General features: G+C 37.7%; 2 protein-coding genes and 2 long non-coding RNA genes across 5 annotated transcripts in view; 2 read left to right on the top strand and 2 right to left on the bottom strand.

Annotated features, from left to right (window-relative positions):
• The window catches only part of LOC132847660 (zinc finger protein 239-like), a 53,604-nt gene extending 52,544 nt beyond the window's left edge, over positions 1–1,060 (bottom strand). For both annotated transcript variants that reach the window (XM_060873154.1, XM_060873157.1), the window contains exon 1: positions 250–1,060. In XM_060873154.1, coding sequence (XP_060729137.1) covers positions 250–1,012 — 763 coding nt within the window. In that variant the 5' untranslated portion in view covers positions 1,013–1,060. The remainder of the gene's footprint in view (positions 1–249) is intronic.
• The window catches only part of LOC132847676 (uncharacterized), a 240,621-nt gene that overhangs the window by 107,480 nt on the left and 112,916 nt on the right, over positions 1–20,225 (top strand). Inside the window, 2 exon segments of the mRNA XM_060873178.1 lie at positions 10,738–11,649; positions 14,117–14,966. Of these exon segments, the coding sequence (XP_060729161.1) occupies positions 10,738–11,649; positions 14,117–14,966 (1,762 nt within the window).
• Positions 15,277–16,640, top strand: LOC132847680 (uncharacterized). Its single transcript, XR_009648654.1, has 3 exons — positions 15,277–15,337; positions 16,177–16,288; positions 16,364–16,640. It is a non-coding gene; the product is annotated as an uncharacterized LOC132847680 (long non-coding RNA).
• Positions 16,718–16,981, bottom strand: LOC132847679 (uncharacterized). The gene is made up of 2 exons (XR_009648653.1): positions 16,917–16,981; positions 16,718–16,782 (listed from the first exon to the last, which is right to left on the bottom strand). It is a non-coding gene; the product is annotated as an uncharacterized LOC132847679 (long non-coding RNA).

A 20,225-nucleotide genomic window follows, 5' to 3' on the forward strand; every position in this document is an offset into this window, starting at 1 on the left:
TTCTAATTAAGCAATGCACGCAAATGAGGTACTTTTTAAAGCAATAACACTGTGATCAGCAATACATTTATCACTATCATGAATAAATTGGTGGCTTTTCAAACCAGTTTATTATGTAAAACTCTTTCCACAATATAAACCATAATATGATTTCACTCCTGTGTGAAGGTGCTGGTGAGCTGGTAATTATTCTTCCCACAGTTTAAGCAGATGTAGAATTTCTACTACAATACATAGTGAGTTTTCAACCTGTGTGAATGCATTGGTGAACTTTCAAACCACCTGATTGTGTAAATCTCTTGCCACATTGTGAGCAATGATACGGCTTCTCTCCTGTGTGAATGCGTTGATGAGTTTTCAAACCACTTGATTTTGTAAATCTCGTCCCACAGTGTGAGCACTGATACGGCTTCTCTCCTGTGTGAATGCGTTGGTGACTTTTTAAACTACTTGAATTTGTAAATCTCTTCCCACAGTGTGAGCAGTGATATGGTTTCCCTCCTGTGTGAATGTGTTGATGAGTTTTCAAACCACTTGAATTTGTAAAACTCTTCCCACAGAGTAAGCACTGATATGGCTTCTCTCCTGTGTGAATGCGCTCGTGGGTTTTTAATTCACTTGATGTTCCAAAATTCTTGCAACAGTGTGAGCAAACATATGGCTTCAGTCCTGTGTGAATGCGCTCATGGACTTTTAAATCATTTGCGTTTCTAAAACCCTTCCCACAGTGTGAACAGCAATAAGGCTTCTCTCCTGTGTGAATGCGCTCATGTTTTTTGAGATACCAACTGCAAGCAAAACTTTTTTCACACTCTGAGCACTGATACGACTTTACTCCTGAGTGAATAAACTTATGTCTGTTTAAGTTACTTAGTTGTCTAAAACTCTGTCCACATTGTGAACAGCAATATGGTTTCTCTCCTGTGTGAATGTACGTGTGTTTTTTGAGAATATTCGGCGTGGCAAAACTCTTCCCACATTGTGAGCAGTAGTGAATTATTTTCTTGCCCATTCTGCACAAATCCCTCTGTGGTGATTAATTGTGTGAAGACAGCCAAATGACGATGTTTCACTGTGTAGCAGAACAGTAGACAAAACATCTTAGATTATTAGGTGCTAAACAAGTATCATGTGCTTTATTCATCAGTCACAGAAACTGAAAAGTTGCAAGCATATAAACAATGCCAAAACTCATGCTGAAGAGATTAGTGCTATCTAGAAAGCTATCAATGTTCAGTTAAATATACAGCTCCCTCAAAAATAGAGCTGGACAAGAGTTTTAAGGTTATGTTGCATGGTTTCTGGTCATTTAGTGGCTTGACAGGTAAAATCTAACTTTGCTCTTTAGCAATACAATATAAGAGAGGATTATTTTTTCTAAAACAGAACCATTCCATAACTAAACATATGCAGCCAAACTATAAATATAACCCATCGACCTTCAGCATAAAGATTAATGTTGCAAATATAATATTTGAAAGTAACGATGATTAAATAAACACAAAAGTCTAAGAAACTGCAATGTCACAGTAATGTTTAGAGAATTTCAAATTAAATGCGTTATTTATTTATGTGATTTGTCTAAAGAAAGAAAGAAAAAATACTTGAGTTGAAGTGATCTTTTTCTTAAATCCCAGTAATTTCTCAGCAGTCTTCTCAGTGAGGACCTCAACTAAAATGTCAGGGTGTCTCCTTTAAGTACACCTGAGGACAAAGACACAGTCCAACAACAGGCCATTTCACAGCCATTAGTCAACTATTAGCACCTTTATTATCTGAGTCTGTGGTTTGGCAGCTACACATCTATAACTGGTCTGTTATCTAATCTGGTCAATTAAAGATATGCAAAGTGACTGGAGGGATTGTTCTTATATCAGTGTATGGAGAACAAAATATTAAGAATCTTTTATGTAACTAAGTGTAGGTTCATATGAAAATTCTGCTACATCAGCGTTTCACATTAGGACAAACTAGTCTAATACACAACATATTTATGGCAGAATTACAGCCAACTACAACTGAGAAAATACTGTAACATTTAATGAAAATAAAATGGAGCAAACTTTGACATTGCTTCACACACTGACATGTAGAAGCAAATGTGTAAATACATTAATCCTTTGTTACAATATAGAGCAATTTGAGTTCCAGTACAAGTTGAGATCAATATATTGGTTTAATTTGCCATTTGTATTGTCTGAATAAGTTTCTAAAATAAAAGTATAAACATCACATTATTCATACAAAAAAAAAAAATACTTTTCATGGAAAATACTATATTCATACAGTTTATACTGTATATTCATGGACATTCTCTGTAAATTAACAACCCAGCTTTTATTTTTCCACATTTTGCCAATAATGACAAAGTAAACTTCGTCATGACGAAGTTATTATATTTTTAATATACACTTTTTTTTACATAGAAATGTATGTAAAATTAACAATTATATGCATTTAAACTTGTTGCTCATTATGTAAAGGGTTTTGACCTCACAAGTCATGATTTAATGATTTAAAAGTAAACATAAATATAAAAATTCATGTTTACTTTTAAATTCAAACTGCAATTCTGCACTCAAATTTTGCATCCGAGGGAAAAATAAACTGCATTTAAAACTAGGAAAAACAGCACATGGAGAAATAAAAAATCCCCCACACACACCCAACATCATTCAACATTCATGTGAATTCAAATAAATGCAAGATAATTATGAAAGAATAAAATCACCAGTCTCCCTCTGCACACACGATGCTACTGAGCAAGCCTGCTTGTAGTGATGTATATATATATATATATATGTGTGTGTGTGCTAAGGTTTACCTGTTTCTTTCATTACTTGTTTGTATTATGTATTTTGTAGGACACTAAGAAATAATTATCACAAAAATTTCACAGCAGTCTTCTCATTAAGGACCTAAATTTGAATTATATGTACTTAAAATTAGGAGTCTCCTTTAAGTACACCTGGGGACAAAAACACAGTCCAACAACAGGCCATTTCACAGCCATTAGCCAACTATTATCACCTTATCATCTGAGTTTGGGTTGTGGCTTGTGAACAAACACAACCATCAGGTCAGGTAAAGATATGCGAATGGCCTGGATAGATTGTTCCCATATCAGGGTATAGAGCACAAAATATTTGATTATTCCATTATATCTAATATGTTTAATAAAAAAAATAGGCTTTCATGAAATGAAGCAGGATTATACGGAAAAACTAGTAAGCCTAAACCACAACACATATTTATGGCAGAATACAGCCAACTATAGCTGAGAAAATACAGTAAAATTTAACGCATATAAAAGGAGCAAATTTGCCATTGTGTTAGTAGGACATTATTTCAGATGTATGTCTAAATTAACTTCTTAAAAAGATTCAGGAAGCGTTATTAAGATTTTACAAATACAAGTGTCCTTAATTGTCCTAAATTATAAATGCTGCTCTTAATAGTGACCAAATTCAGATGATCTTGGTTACAGTGGATAGTGTGTATATAAATAATTAAACATTTATATAACAGTTGTAAGTTTTTGTTGAATGTTCAATATGAACATATGAGTCCTGGCATAAGAACCTAAGAGTGATTACTGATTTATCAGCAGTTAGAAGGTACATATCATATATATGCATGACACTCATCTACAGTTCAGATTATCCACTGAAACAATACTGTGATCACCATCTGGCACATAAATGTCACATAAAACCCTAAAATATAAAATATTTTAAACAGCCTGTTTGAATGTTAATTGCATCTTCCATGACCTCCTCCAATGCTAATTTGTGATAAATATTTGAAAATATAACTCAAATGAAGCTTATAAATTGAGCCATTGGACAACTTCAAGCACTGTTCTTGTTTATTTTTGAAGCAGATCCTCCACCTTGGCATCCTCTGTCTGACATACAGCACATCTCACTGCTGTCATACTCCTCTCATACATATCCTGATCTACTCTGACATACTTCTCTGCCGCTCCTGACATCCTCATACAGTACCATAGCTGCTCTCTCGGCACCCTGTCATATGCTTTCTCTTAACCCACAAAGACACAACGTAGCTCCTTCTGCCCATCTTTGTACTTTTCCATTAACAATGTCAGAGCAAAAAATGCATCAATTGGGCTCTATCTGGGCATGAAGGCATACTGCTGCTCATAAATATCCACTTCCTTTCTTAGCCTAACCTCCACTGCTCTTTCCCATAGCTTTATTGTGTGGATCATCACCTTTATGCCCCTGTAGTTGCTACAATTCTGCACATCACCCTTATTCTTAAAGATCTGAACTAGAACACTTCTCCTCCATTCCTGAGGCATCTTCTCACGCTCTAAAATCCTGCTGAACAATCTGGATATAAACTCCACTGCTGTCTCTCCTAGACACATCTCCACAGGTGTCATCTGGCCAAACAGCCTTTTCACTCTTGATTTACCTCTGTGCCTTCCTCTCCTTATCCTTTCTAATCTTTGCTATTTCTTGCTCTACCATATTCACGTCTTCTGCCCTTTTTTCCCCTCTCATTTTCCTCATTTATCAGCTCCTCAAAATACTCATTCCATCTCCATCTGTCCTGTATTTCCTCATTCCAGCACCATGTTTCCTTATCTTATTTTCTCTTTCCAGTGACACACCTAGCACCCTCCTTTCTGTTTCCCTGATTATGTCTGCTGTAGTCATGGAAGGTCTAATGCCCCTTTTCCACCGAGGCAGTTCGAGTGCTGGTTCGGAGCCAGAGCCTAATTTAGAACCAATTCTTTCTTTTTCGACAGCCAAAGCACCGGCTCTGAACCAGGAAAAGACTCAAAACGCCGCTGGTCTAGACTTAAGAACCGCTTGTGTCAGGGGCTGTGGGCGGGGTTACTGTTAGCGCATTTGATAATATACCTTAAGTATACTAATGTTTAATACACTTTTACTTTACCGCGATATGATACATTATCAGCACACATGATAGTAGGTAGCTACATACTAAGGCTAACTTTTTTCTGTGTTAATGATAAAATAACGTTATGTACTTTCTCGGTTACAACCTCTGTTTATACAGAGTACATGGAGCTGCACGTACACGTTGGATTCGCCACGTGTTAATGGAAGTTCACAAAGCCATGAGCATTAACAGCAAAGCAACGTCCGCCATTGTTGTGTTTGTGTTTACCGCTGCTGCGCTAAAGTTGCTGGGACACGTGACACGTATACAGTGACGTCAGACGCGGCTCTGTGATGGCTCTCTAGCCGGTGGAAAGGCAAACCGGTTCTTAGAAGGTTCGCCAGTGGAACCAACTTTGAACCAGCACCAGTGCTAGCTCTGAACCAGCACCCGGTTCTTTTTGGTGGAAAAGAGGCATTACTGACCACCCAAAGTCTGTCTCTGCTTCTGTCTGAATTCCTTATGACATTCTTCCTTTTTCAACTTCAATCCACTTGGTCTTCTTTTCTGTCTTTCCTCTCCTCATCTCTCTCTTCTCTCTTCTCTACTCACAGCCTACTTTTGGAGTATAACCACTGATAACCAACATTTAGAGTCCATATTCTCAGACCTACACAGTAAATTTTGCAGTGTTAAAATAACTCTTTAAGAGTTAAATTTAAATCTGGACCCAAGTGTATTTGGTCCCACTCAGAATTGGTGATAAAATGACTCTTGGCATAGTGTTCAATTTCAGAGTAAAATTAACTCTGTGTGGAGTAAAAAGTATAGAGATACTATCATTTAACACTAAAGGAAATGAACTCAATAGTGTCACCACAATTTAACACTGAGGGACATTAAATTTGATTTTTGGTAGCAAAATTTAACACTAAGGGAAAATTACCACCAATAGTGTTAATATTTCACTTTTTTAGAGTTTATTTACATTTTTATTAGTGAAAAAATCCCACTCAGTGAGTACAATTTTAAAACCCATTTGGCAATCAAATAACTCAAATAAGTGTCAATATTTCACTCTGTGGTTTGACTAATTTTCTCTCCTACTATGCAAAGTCAACTGAGTGTTGTTTTTTTTTACATTGAATACATGGAATAGAACTGAAGAGAAAACAACTTCATCAACGTACCATTTAAAACATTTATTAAAACAATGTCAGGCTTACATGCACAAAAAAAAAACATCACATCTGCATAAAATGGCAATAGGGAGCAATATGGAAATAAGGGGGCAATATGCAGTGCAGAATCTGGTGTACCATATTTCATTTGAACATTAGATGGTTTGAAATAACACAGCTCGTTAACATTCACTACCTTTAAAACTCGGTAGGTCTGCAGCCTGACTGTAAAAATACACTGCAAAATCTTTCGTTGTAAATTTACAATAAATAATTGGATAAATTTTGCACGACTTTCACAGTAAGGATTACAGCAATATCCTGTGAAATATACTCACAGCAATTTACTGTAATTTTATGATATTACAATGCATTGTTGTAAAAGCACAACTGTATACTGTAACTTCACAGCTTCAATGACAAAGCAATTACTGTGATATTACAGTACATTACTGGGGAATTACAATCTTTTGCTGTACGTCATTACAACAAGGCCCTGTACTTTTACAGTGTGTACTGTGAAAGTAATGTACAAGTTGACAATAATTTACTGTGAATTTACAATGTATACTGTGGAAGTCATGCTAAAATTGTCCAATAACTTACTGTAAAAGTAACGCAGATGAAGCTTCCATTTACTGTGAATTTACAATCATTGTACAATTAACCCCCTCCCCCCAACAAACAACTCTGAGGTAAAGTCAACGTTAGCCCAATGGCATATTTATTAACAAATAAATATTTTTCAATGTACAGCAGATGCCAAGAACTTCAAGAGTTCAAGAAATTCAACTTTCTAGTAATAAAGCCATCTTAAAATGCAGAAAATGCAGAGAAATTGTGCAAACTTGCAATTCAACTACCTGTCTCAAAATTCAACTATTCAACTAGCTGTGTCACAATAACAGTAATGGACAGGATGGGAATGAGGCCTTCATGGCAAGATAAGAGAGCAAGGGAGAGAGCGATGAAGGAATGTCATAAAGGGGTCAGGCGCTCCTCTCAGTCTCAAACATTATAATGAGTCCACACGCAACAGCATTGTGTAAAAATCTTGTAGTGCAAAGTTGTCTTGAAAAATTACAAAAAGAACAAGGCTACTCAAAACTGAGCCTGACAACTACTGCTGCAGAAAAAACTATGATGCCCACTCAAAGTCAATAAGTTTCCTCAAAAGGGTGCTCACATGAGGGTTCATTGTTGTCCGCTTCTTGATCTTTGAGCCTCTTTCAGGATTGATGCCCAGGAAGCACCTGTTAATAAGCAAATATAGTTTCAGTTTTAAATAGATTTACAGTATATATTGCAGACAGCATTTATCAAGGTGTGCTTTTTGCTGTGCTTTTTCCCCCACATCAAACCCTAATAGATTTATATTCCAAACTTGTTAGATCTTACTCTCACCAAAATTTTTATTTTTTTTGCCATTTTTAGCCAAGGTGCCTCAGGTTAGGTTTGCCTGAGGCAAAGTGGTTGATTTTCTACTATGAGAGGCCATATCAACATGCGCCGCCACTGAAATGCATCTTCACGCAATTGGCCAGTTGGTAAATTAAGGGCCTGAGAGCATTTTGTTCTGCTTTTAAAGAAAATTTCATCTACTTCATTCAATACATTCGCATTTCGCAATAGACGTTTCGAAATCATCATCACATAGCCTGCCCCAAAACAAAATAAATAGCTGTGATTGGACCGGCAGGTATTTGTCAGCATAACATGTGTAGAAACCCAGACTGATCTGCAGAGCGAAATTGAATGAGTTCGCGAGATCTGGATGGTCTCACCAGACTAGCCTCAGGTACCTCGTTTGTCAGCATTTTCGACCTCAAGACAATCATTGAGTTGGAATCCTGTACTATATAATGTGAATTACAAGATTAAATGCAATCTTTATAAAATACCTTTGAATGAACTCGAAGATCCAGTGGCAGGATACTCAAGGTTGAATACGTAATAGCTGCTGAAGAAAGCAGCTACTCCGTGTAAAAAGAAAAGGTGTGGGCCCATCACAACATGTCCCTCGATGGATATAAGCCATCCAGAGGGCTTCATCATGTCACCTGAAATGAACAGATACAACATTATGTGTTATGAGCACTTTGTGATCTGCTTAAGATACAAAGGGCTATACAAATGTAATTCTTATTATAATTATAATTATTATTATTTATTGTGGTCATGTAGATTTCTAAAATGAAAACAAAATAATGAGTTAGAAATGTCGATACTAGATCAAAATAACATTACCTTGAATGATCAAGCAGGGGGTTTCGGGGAGTTCTGCAGTATTGACGTCCACAGCAGTGGCACATGGCTATAACATAGTTAACACACAATAGCATGGATTTAGGATAAAGGATAAATATTGTTCATTGGTCAGAGGTAGTAAATCATGCAAGGTAAATGTTGATAATGTAATCACTCATTTTGCATTTTAAATATTTGAATAAAAAATATTACATCAACTTCAACTCTTTTGGCTCTTTGAAGTACAACATTAGGAGCAGCAGGATGCAGGCAGCCTTGTCAGAGTCTGGATCATACTGTAGCAGGCCAGAACATCACGGATCTTGGGGTTGTCCAGTGTTGCACAGTAATCCAGGATGGTCTGTCCTCGTCGACTAATTGCCTCCTGTAGCTTCTGAAGGACATCAACGTCCGTCAGGAAGCCAAAGTTTGAGAATAGGCATTTCTGAGAGAAGAGAAATGGCCATTCCTGTTTGAGCTCAGACATCGCTGCAGCATTGTTAAGGTATTTCCGCAGGATGACGTATGTCTTTTCCATCATTGGTTCTGCTCTCTCTGCCCCACTCATTCCTTCCTCTGTGTATACAGACCTACAAATGTATTGTTAGTACCCAAGTTACAATTTGGTCTTGTAGCCTCCCAACACACACAGTGTTCAGATCTTGACCAATTACTAAAGTCTAAAGAAAATGATCCAAAAAGACAGTAGATGGCATGCCTGAGTAGATGTTCAGCAGATCCCTCTTTATATTCTCCAAATTTGCCTCGGTCTCCCCCACTGGCAAATCTGCTGGGCCCCACCTGACACACCTAGGAGTGGGCATCACAGGGTAACCATACTATTGGGGCTCAGAAGTTGGAGCAAGTCGTCTCATGACTGAAGGGTCAGCAGTTTGATTCCCTGTTGTGACTGTCTAAATAGACCCATCCCACAGACGTTATGTTACAGTGTAATAGTGTTGTAAACACAGGTGTATTTTATCAAACTAATTAAAGGGATATTCCACCATTTGGGGAATTAAGCTCATTTTCCACCTCTCCTCGAGTAAAACAATTGATTTTTACCTTTCTCCCGTTCATCCAGCTGTTCCCCGAGTCTGGCGATACCACGTATAGCTCCAGCCTAGCATAGATCATTGAATCGGATTAGACCATTAGACCATCTCGCCCAGAAAGTGACTAAGATTTCCGGATTTGTCCGATTTAAAAGTTGTCTCTTCTCAAGTTAGAACGTGCAATAAAACTAACGGAAAATAAAATGTGGCAATTTTCTAGGCTGATTTGACATGGAACTATACCCTCATTCTGGTGTAATAATCAAGGAACGTTGCAAAAGTACCATGGGCGCAGTGATATCACGCAACACCTGAAAGTAGTCCCCGTTGCATTCTAAGTGACTAAGTTTGAATCACTAAGTTATTAAAGTTAAACAGCTAACGGTTAGCCCTGCTAATCTATGATAACCTTGACTAATTACAGAAATGTGCACGCATAAATAGTAATGTTTGTCCCATCATTGGTTTTCTAAACTTTACAAACACCATATTTGTCTAAACAGTGATACTTTTTTTTTTTTTTTCTCCATACCATTTTTTTCTCCATACCCTGATACCCTGACCCAGTCACTTTGCATATCTTTAATTGACCAGATGGTTATAGAGGTTTACCTGCCAAACCCCAAACTCAGATAATAAAGGTGCTAATAGTTGACTAATGGCCGTGAAATGGCCTGCTGTTGGGCTGTGTCTTTGTCCTCAGGTGTACTTAAAGGAGACACCCTGACATTTTAGTTGAGGTCCTCACTGAGAAGACTGCTGAGAAATTACTGGAATTTAAGAAAAAGATCACTTCAACTTGGTAAGTCTTTTTTCTTTCTTTCTTTCTTTCTTTCTTTCTTTCTTTAGATAAATCAACTAAATAATGCATTTAATTTCAAATGCTCTAAACATTACTGTGATGTTGAAGTTTCTTAGACTTTTGTGTTTATTTAATCCTCGTTAATTTTGAATATTATATTTGCAACATTAGTCTTTATGCTGAAGGTCGATGGGTTATATTTATAATTTGGCAGCATATGTTTAGTTGGTTGAATGGTTCTGTTATTAGAAAAAATAATCCTATCTTACATAGTATTGCTAAAGAACAAAGTTAGATTTTACCTGTCAAGCCACTAAATGGCCAGCTCTATTTTTGAGGGAGCTGTATATTTAACTGAACATGGATAGCATTCTAGATAGCACTAATCTCTTCAGCATGAGTTTTGGGCTTGTTTATTTACTTGCAACTTTTCAGTTTCTGTGACAGATGAATAAAGCACATGATACTTGTTTAGCACCTAATAATCTAGGATGTTTTGTCTACTGTTCTGCTACACAGTGAAACATTGTCATCTGGCTGTCTTCACACAATAAATCACCGCAGAATGGGCAAGAAAATGATTCACTACTGCTCACAGTGTGGGAAGAATTTTGCCGATATTAGTAATATCAAACAACACATGTACATTCACACAGGAGAGAAACCCTATCACTGCTTACAATGTGGATGGAGATTTAGACAACAAAGTCACTTAAACAGACATAAGCTTGTTCACTCAGGAGTAAAGCCGTATCATTGCTCAGAGTGTGGGAAGAGTTTTACACAAGCAAGTAGTTTAAAAAGTCACCAACGCATTCACACTGGAGAGAAGCCGTATCACTGCTCACACTGTGGGAAGAGTTTTACACAAGCAAGTAGTTTAAAAAGTCACCAACGCATTCACACTGGAGAAAAGCCGTATCAATGCTCACAGTGTGGGAAGAGTTTTACAGAAGCAAGTCATTTAAAAAACCACCAACGCATTCACACAGGAGTGAAGCCCTATCAATGCTCACAGTGTGAGAAGGGTTTTAGAAAATTATATGATTTAAAAATCCACGAACACATTCACACAGGACTGAAGTCATATGTTTGCTCACACTGTGGGAAGAGTTTTAGAAATTCAAAAGATATGAATACTCACGAACGCATTCACACAGGAGAGAAGCCATATCAGTGCTCACACTGTGGGAAGAGTTTTACACAATCAAGTAGTTTAAAAAAACATCAACACATTCACACAGGAGAGAAGCCCCATCAATGCTCACACTGTGGGAAGAGATTTACACAATCAGGTTATTTAAAAATCCACCAGCGCATTCACACAGGAGAGAAGACATATGTTTGCTCACACTGTGGGAAGAGTTTTAGAAATTCAAATGAAGTGAAAACTCACAAATGCATTCACACAGGAGAGAAGCCGTATCAGTGCTTACACTGTGGGAAGAGATTTACACAATCAGGTCATTTGAAAGTTCACCAACGCATTCATACATGTTGAAAACTCACCAAAGTATCTGTATCTGTATCACTGCTTAAACTGTGGGAATAATAATAATAATAATAATAATAATAATAATAATAATAATAATAATAAACTCACCAGCACCTTCACACAGGAGTGAAACCATATAATGGTTCATATTTGAAAAGCCAACAATTTATTCACAATAGTGACAAATGTTTTGCTGATCACAGTGTTATTGCTTTAAAAATTTGCGTGCATTGCTTAATTAGCAGATCAGAATAAGGTGTTTTTGGTGTGGATGGCAGAAGTGGCTTTTGAAATGTTGAAGAAGATGATAAACACTGGTATTTTTTGCTTTTACTTCTGCAGATTGTTAACATCATATTTTCTGAAGACATGACCATTTATCTTAAACATTTAATAAACAAACATCACCAGCTATTCAAAAAAATATATATTTCCAGACAAAAATCTGTTGCCAAAGCATCACATAATGATACATTGAATACCACAGTGTATAAGAAAAATTGGACCAATTCTGCACATGTGGTGTATGTCTTTGAAGCTAAACACAAATTCTTTAAAATACAATTAAAAGCCTTCAAAAATGTCACCAAAATGCTAGCCAAAAAGCATCAGGGTTGTATTGCAATGCACTGGGAGTATTTTAGCCAGTACAGAATGATTTTTGGTCCAAGGAAGATGGTGGAACTCAGTGGACATAATGGTGGCATTGACATGGCTTCCAACTTCTAACTTATTTCTCCATGTGCTGTTTTTCCTAGTTTTAAATGCAGTTTATTTTTCCCTCAGATGCTAAATTTGAGTGCAGAATTGCAGCGTTTAAATGTAAAAGTAAATATAAATATAAAAAGACTTGTGAGGTCAAAACCCTTTACATAATGAGCAACAAGTTTAAATGCAGATAATTTTTAATTTTACATACATTTCTATGTAAAAAAAAAATATATATATAGCAAATTTTAGTGAAAATCTGAGAAGTTTGCTTTGTCATTATTGGCATAATGTGGAAAAATAACAGCTGGGTTGTTAATTTACAGAGAATGTCCTGCAATTTACTGCACAAACTGTATGAAAATAGTATTTTCCATGAAAAGTATTTTTTAGACTGTAATGTTTATTTGATAAATGGTTTAAAGTATGAATAATGTGATGTTTATACTTTTATTTTGAAACTTATTGACAATACAAATGGCAAATTAAACCAATATTTTGATCACAACTTGTACTGGGACTCAAATTCCTCTATATTCTAACAAAGGATTATGTATTTACACATTTGCTTCTGCATGTCAGTGTGTGCAGCAATGTCAAAGTTTGCTCCATTTTATTTTCATTAAATCTTACAGTATTTTCTCAGTTGTAGTTGGCTGTAATTCTGCCATAAATATATTGTGTATTAGACTAGTTTGTCCTAATGTGAAACGCTGATGTAGCAGAATTTTCATATGAACCTTATACACTTAGTTACATATAAGATTCTTAATATTTTGTTCTCCATACACTGATATAAGAACAATCCCTCCAGTCACTTTGCATATCTTTAATTGATGAGAGAGTTATAGACGTTTACCTGCCAAACCCCAGACTCAGATAATAAAGGTGCTAATAGTTGACTAATGGCTGTGAAATGGCCTGTTGTTGGACTGTGTCTTTGTCCTCAGGTGTACTTAAAGGAGACACCCTGACATTTTATTTGTGTTTCTCACTGAGAAGACTGCTGAGAAATTACTGGGCTTCAAGAAAATGATCACTACAACTTGGTAATTCTTTTTTCTTTCTTTCTTTAGATAAATAAAAAAAAAATTATTAAATTTGAAATTATATAACCATTACTGTGCCATTGCAGTTTCTTTGACTTTTGTGTTTATTTAATCATCGTTACTTTCAAATATTATATTTGCAACATTAATCTTTATGCTGAAGGTCGATGGGTTATATTTATAGTTTGGCAGCATTATGTTTAGTTATGGAATGGTTTTGTTATTAGAAAAATTATCCTCTCTTACATAGTATTGCTAAAGAACAAAGTTAGATTTTACCTGTAAAGCCACTAAATGACCAGAAACCATAAAACTCTACTCTACTTTACCTAACCTTAAAACTCTTGTCCAGGACACTTGTTGGCAGCTCTATTTTTGAGGGAGCTGTATATTTAACTGAACATGGATAGCATTCTAGATAGCACTAATCTCTTCAGCATGAGTTTTGGGCTTGTTTATTTACTTGCAACTTTTCCGTTTCTGTGATGAGGAATAAAGCACATGATACTTGTTTAGCACCTAATAATCTAAGATGTTTTGTCTACTGTTCTGCTACACAGTGAAACATCGTCATCTGGCTGTCTTCACACAATTAATCACCACAGAGGGATCTGTGCAGAATGGACAAGAAAAAAATTCAATACTGCTCACAGTGTGGGAAGAGTTTTGCCAACTCAAATATTCTCAAACAACACATGTACATTCACACAGGAGAGAAACCATATTGCTGTTCACAATGTGGACAGAGTTTCACACATTTAAGTGTCTTAAACAGACACAAGCTTGTTCACTCAGGAGTAAAGCCGCATCAGTGCTCAAACTGTGAGAAGAGTTTCAAACACTCAAGTAGTTTAAAAAGTCACCAAAGCATTCACACAGGAGAGAAGCCCTATCAATGCTCACACTGTGAGAAGGGTTATAGATATTCAAGTGATTTAAAAATCCACCAGCGCATTCACACAGGAGAGAAGCCGCATGTTTGCTCACACTGTGGGAAGAGTTTTAGAAATTCAAAATATATAAAAACTCATGAGCGCATTCACACAGGAGAGAAGCTATATCAGTGCTCACACTGTGGGAAGAGATTTACACGCTCAAGTGGTTTAAAAAGTCACCAACGCATTCACACAGGAGAGAAGCGCTATCAATGCTCACAGTGTAAGAAGGGTTTCAGAGATGCAGATGTTTTAAAAATCCATGAGCGCTCTCACACAGGACTGAAGCCATATGTTTGCTCACTCTGTTGTAAGAATTTTAGTTGTTCAAGTGCTTTAAAATACCATGAGCGCATTCACACAGGAGAGAAGCCGTATCAGTGCTCACACTGTGGGAAGGGATTTAAACAATCAAATGGTTTGAAAGTTCACCAACGCATTCACACAGGAGAGAAGCCCTATCAATGCTCACAGTGTGGGAAGAGATTTACAAATTCAAGTGGTTTGAAAGTTCATCAACGCATTCACACAGGAGAGAAACCCCATCAATGCTCACACTGTGGGAAGAGATTTACACAGTCAGGTAGTTTGAATGTTCACCAACGCATTCACACAGGTTGAAAACTCACCAAAGTATTCATCTGTATCACTGCTTAAACTGTGGGAATAATAATAAAATAAAATTTCACCAGCACCTTCACACAGGAGTGAAACCATATTATGATTCATATTGTGGAAAGAGTTTTACATAATAAACTGGTTTGAAAAGCTACCAATTTATTCACAATAGTGAGAAATGTATCTCTGATTACAGTGTGATTGCTTTAAAAAGTACCTCATTTAAACATTTTAAAAAAGTACCTCTGCTTTAAACATTCTATGTGTTAAAAGGATGGGAAATAAGGGGAGTGTTGGTACACGTGCCTGATAAGATCTGGGGGGTATTCCAGAAAGCAGGTTATGTGACATACCTGGGTATGTTTAAGGGTATGTTCGTGGATAACCTCAACTTTCGGTCCCAAAAACGGAGGTAACTTTCTGGGTATGTATGTAACCATAACAACTGACTCTCTGAAGATAACCTGCTCGAGAGCAGGTTATGTTTCAGTGTAACTTCGTTCCAGAAGGTTGGTGAGCATGGCGTGCCCTTTTTATGAGGAACCTGTGGACGTAGAAGCACAAATTATACGAGTTTTTTTTCGTCGGGAGAGGGTTACAAGACCGCGTATTGATGTGTTTGTATACCCTAATGAATATTTGAAAGAGCGTTATAATTTTTCAAGAGATTTGTTAGTTTATTTAACACGTTTTTTAAAACCGCATATCGCAAATGTGACAAACCGCGGTTCTGCGGTTAGCACAGAAAACATTCTGTGCATAGCACTTAGGTTTTTTGCGTCTGGCCATTTTTTGTACAGTGTGGGCGATTCAGAGCATGTGGGAAAGGCAACTGTGTGTAGAGCCGTTCGTACAGGCACTTAAACAGTTCCCTGGCCATAAACCTCTGCTTGTTATTAAAGACGAAGTCCAGTGGCAGGTTGGTCCTTTGTAGTAAAATCTATGACGCATATTTAATATTTAGTCATATTATTTATATCTATACATGTATTCATTATGCGCACACACACTTCATACTTCCATAACTTTCTGTTTCAGGGTTTCCAAATGTAATTGGGTGCATTGATGGCACTCACATTCCTATTAAAGCTCCACCAATAAATGAGGGAGACTATGTTAATAGGAAGTCTATTCATAGTATCAATGTGCAGGTAACATTTTTTTCCCTTCTTAAAATCATTAAAGTCATTACTTTTTCCACTAACTAGGTAATATGTGAGGCAACCCAAATCATTACCAATGTCGAGGCAAAATGGCCAGGATCTGTGCATGATGCCAGAATTTTCCGCGAGTCATCATTATGCCAGACATTTCAGCAGGGTATGTTTTGCTTTATACAATTGTTTTTTTTTTCCATTTTACTATATTTGTGTTGTACACTTCAAATCATTACAGGACAGTACAATGGTTACTTGCTGGGGGACAGAGGATAACCTTGTCTGCCCTATTTAATGACACCCTACCCTGAACCTGAGCCTGGACCACAGACACGGTTTAACCTGGCTCACAACCGAACACGGGCCAAGGTGGAGATGACTATAGGGATCCTCAAATCTCGGTTTCAGTGTCTGCGTGGGCTCCGGGTTAGTCCAGAGAGGGCATGCGACATTATAGTGGCTTGTGTTGTGCTTCACAATATTGCCACTATAAGAGGAGAGAGCCACCCTCCTTGTATTGAGGAAGATGGCCCAGAGGAACACCTACAGATTTTAGAGGCCAACAGAGACAGAAGACCTTTGAGAGACAGGATCTGTCAAAAATACTTTTATTAATTTTTTTGCACTGGTCTGCCAGGCAGTTTATTTCTTTATTTCCTGAAAAACAATAAAAGTAAAATTCAATAAAATGTTTTTTTATATTGCTTTACACATACATACATACACACACACACTCTCACTCACACAACACTTTTAACATGCAACAGATTAATATTCAGACATGTTCTCACCTTAAGGCGATGCTCCAGTAATTCAATTTCAAGTGCTGCTTTTTTAATGAGGAGCCTTTTCTCTTAGGCCTTTCCCTTTCCTTTTCTCTCGCTTTTATTGTCATTTCAACCATATATAGCTGTTGCAGTACATAGTGAAATGAGACAAAGTTTCTCCAGGATCATAGTGCTACATAAAACAAAGACAGGGCTAAAGACTTGTAAGTAGTCTTAGCCACATAAAGTGCAACTGTGCAACCTGGTGCAAACAGTGCAGGACAAGACAAACAAGACAGTGCAGGACAAAAGACAGTGCAGACACAAAGTTACAAGACAATACAAAAAGTAAAAAAAATGCAATACACAAAAGACGATAAACAGTAAACAGTAACAGAAACAGCGCCGACCGACCAGTGTATATGCTGTATGTGAATACTGAATGCTCAAACAATATTCCGTGCAGTAACATTAGAATGAACACAGTTTCTTAGCAGCAGGTCCTTGGGATAATATATAGAATTGTGCAAAAAAACAGCAAATGACTGAAATGTACAATATGTGCAAAAAGGCTGAAATGTTGGACAGTTTGTGCAAAAACAGCAGAAAAGCATGTAGACAGTTTGATGGATTGTAAACAGCATGTAAACAGTATGATGTGTCAGTGTGTGTGTTTTGCGAGGGTCTATGCAGTCCATACAGATGATCTGTGTGTATGTTGTGCTCAGTACAGTACAGTTCAGTTATTGAGAAGTCTGATGGCTTGTGGGAAGAAACTGTTACACAGTCTGGTCGTGAGGGCCCGAATGCTTCGGTACCTCTTTCCAGACGGCAGGAGGGTGAAAAGTGTGTGTGAGGGGTGTGTGGGGCCATCCACAATGCTGTTGGCTTTGCGGATGCAGCGTGTGGTGTAAGTGTCCATGATAGAGGGAAGAGAGACCCCAATTTTCTTCTCCGCTATCCTCACTATCCGCTGCAGGGTTTTGCGATCTGAGATCATACAGTTCCCAAACCAGACAGTGATGCAGCTGCTCAGGATGCTCTCAATGGTCCCTCTGTAGAACATGGTCAGGATAGGGGAGGGAGATGTGCTTCAGCCTTCGTAGGAAGTAGAGACGCTGCTGGGCTTTCTTGGTGATGGCGCTGGTATTGAGTGACCAGGTGAGGTTCTCCGCTAGATGAACACCAAGAAATTTGGTGCTCTTGACGATCTCTACAGATGATCCGTTGATGTTTAGCGGAAGGTGGTCACTCTGTGCTCTCCTGGAGTCCACAACCATCTCTTTAGTTTTATCCACATTCAGAGAAAGGTTGTTGGCTCTACACCAGGCAGTTAGTTGTAGCACTTCCTCCCTGTATGCTGACTCGTCGTTCTTGTTGATGAGACCTACCACGGTCGTGTCATTGCCAAACTTGATAATATGATTCGATCTGTGCATTGCTGCACAGTCGTGAGTCAGCAGAGTGAACAGCAGTGGACTGAGCACGCAGCCTTGAGGAGTGCCAGTGTTCAGTGTGGTGGTGCAGGAGATGCTGTTCCCGATCCGGACTGACTGAGGTCTCCCAATCAGGAAGTCCAGGATCCAGTTGCAGAGGGAGGTGTTTAGTCCCAGCAGGCTCAGCTTCCCAATCAGGTGCTGAGGGATGATTGTATAAAGTCTAAAGTCTAGAACTAAAGTCTATGAACAACATTCGTACATAAGTGTCTTTATTGTCCAGCTTCCATTTGAAGCTGTATAAGGTCCATCTCCATGTCACTTTTTCTTATTTGTTTTTGAAGATGGACCTTATACATGTATACATTATGTATGTTAAAGTTAAGTTTTCTGAAAGAGAGGTAACTTATACTCAGAGTCAGTTACCATAGTAACTTACTCTGTGAACCTAACCTTTCTTCAGCAAACCCAGAGTTTGGAATGGAATGGCGTGTCCTTTTATGGACGATCCTGTTGATGAAGTGTCTGCATTAATTCTTTTGAGCCCAGAGTGGATTTTTGTCACATCCCTATGAATTTTTATTTGAGCGGTACCATTTTTCTTTACAGTCAATTGGATCCATAATCTCATCCATCCTTACATCAGCCATCGCGGCCGTGCTCTTACATCCAAGCAGATGCTTTGCGTTGCCTTACGTTTCTTTGCAAACTGTAGTTTTCTCTAAAACATCGGGGATGCAGAACATATTAGTAAGGCTACTGTTTGCAGAGCAGTCAGGAAAGTGTGCCTGCGCTTTCTGACAATTTTATGTTGTTTCCTGATAAAATAAAATACTTTTCTTCTGGTTTCACTTCTGATATTATAACAGTTGGGAATTTACTCTAAAGTAGTTCTTAATTACTAACTACAAATTACATCTTCAACAAGTCTAATTAGATTAATGTAATAATTACTATCTCTAGAAACTATTGGTCTACTTACTAATTTGGTCTTTACTTATTAATAACTTTCTAAATCCCAAATCAACCTCAACCACTTGAACAATAAGAAGAGACAAGAAACTGCATTTCTAATGCTTTCAAATAAACAATATACAATTGCATTAATTATCCTTGAATTGAACAAACTGTGTAACTAGAGGGAGAAGGTTACATTAAAAATATACTTTTTTATAATATATATATTAAAATATATATATGTTGCTTTTTTGGGGGCACGGTGGCTTAGTGGTTAGCACGTTCACCTCACACCTACAGGGTCGGGGTTCGATTCCCGCCTCCACCTTGTGTGTGTGGAGTTTGCGTGTTCTCCCCGTGCCTCGGGGGTTTCCTCCGGGTACTCCGGTTTCCTCCCCCGGTCCAAAGACATGCATGGTAGGTTGATTGGCATCTCTGGAAAATTGTCCCTAGTGTGTGATTGCGTGAGTGAATGTGTGTGTGCCCTGCGATGGGTTGGCACTCCGTCCAGGGTGTATCCTGCCTTGATGCCCGATGACGCCTGAGATAGGCACAGGCTCCCCGTGACCCGAGGTAGTTCGGATAAGCGGTAGAAGATGAATGAATGAATGACTGAATGTTGCTTTTTTTTAATACGTGTTCATATTCTCCATATGCTTGCATAAGCACTTCCAGTTCTGCTGGTGAGAAATATGCAGACTTTTCTTTTGTCTGACGCTGTTGCCATGGTGACTCGTTATATCTGCGCTCCATTGATAATGGCTTTTTTTTAGTTGTGGTGCACGCGCTTAAATCAGAGTCAGTCAATTTAGAGTTGATAAAACTAACTCTTTTCAGCTGTTCTGTAACCGAAAACTCAGAGTTTTCCATCTCAGGGTTTGTCAATTCAGAGTTCAAGTTTAAACTCAGAGTTGGTTGACCCTCCTTTCTGAAACAGGCC

Source organism: Tachysurus vachellii, chromosome 6 (genome assembly GCF_030014155.1).
Source record: "Tachysurus vachellii isolate PV-2020 chromosome 6, HZAU_Pvac_v1, whole genome shotgun sequence".
Lineage (NCBI taxonomy): Eukaryota > Metazoa > Chordata > Actinopteri > Siluriformes > Bagridae > Tachysurus > Tachysurus vachellii.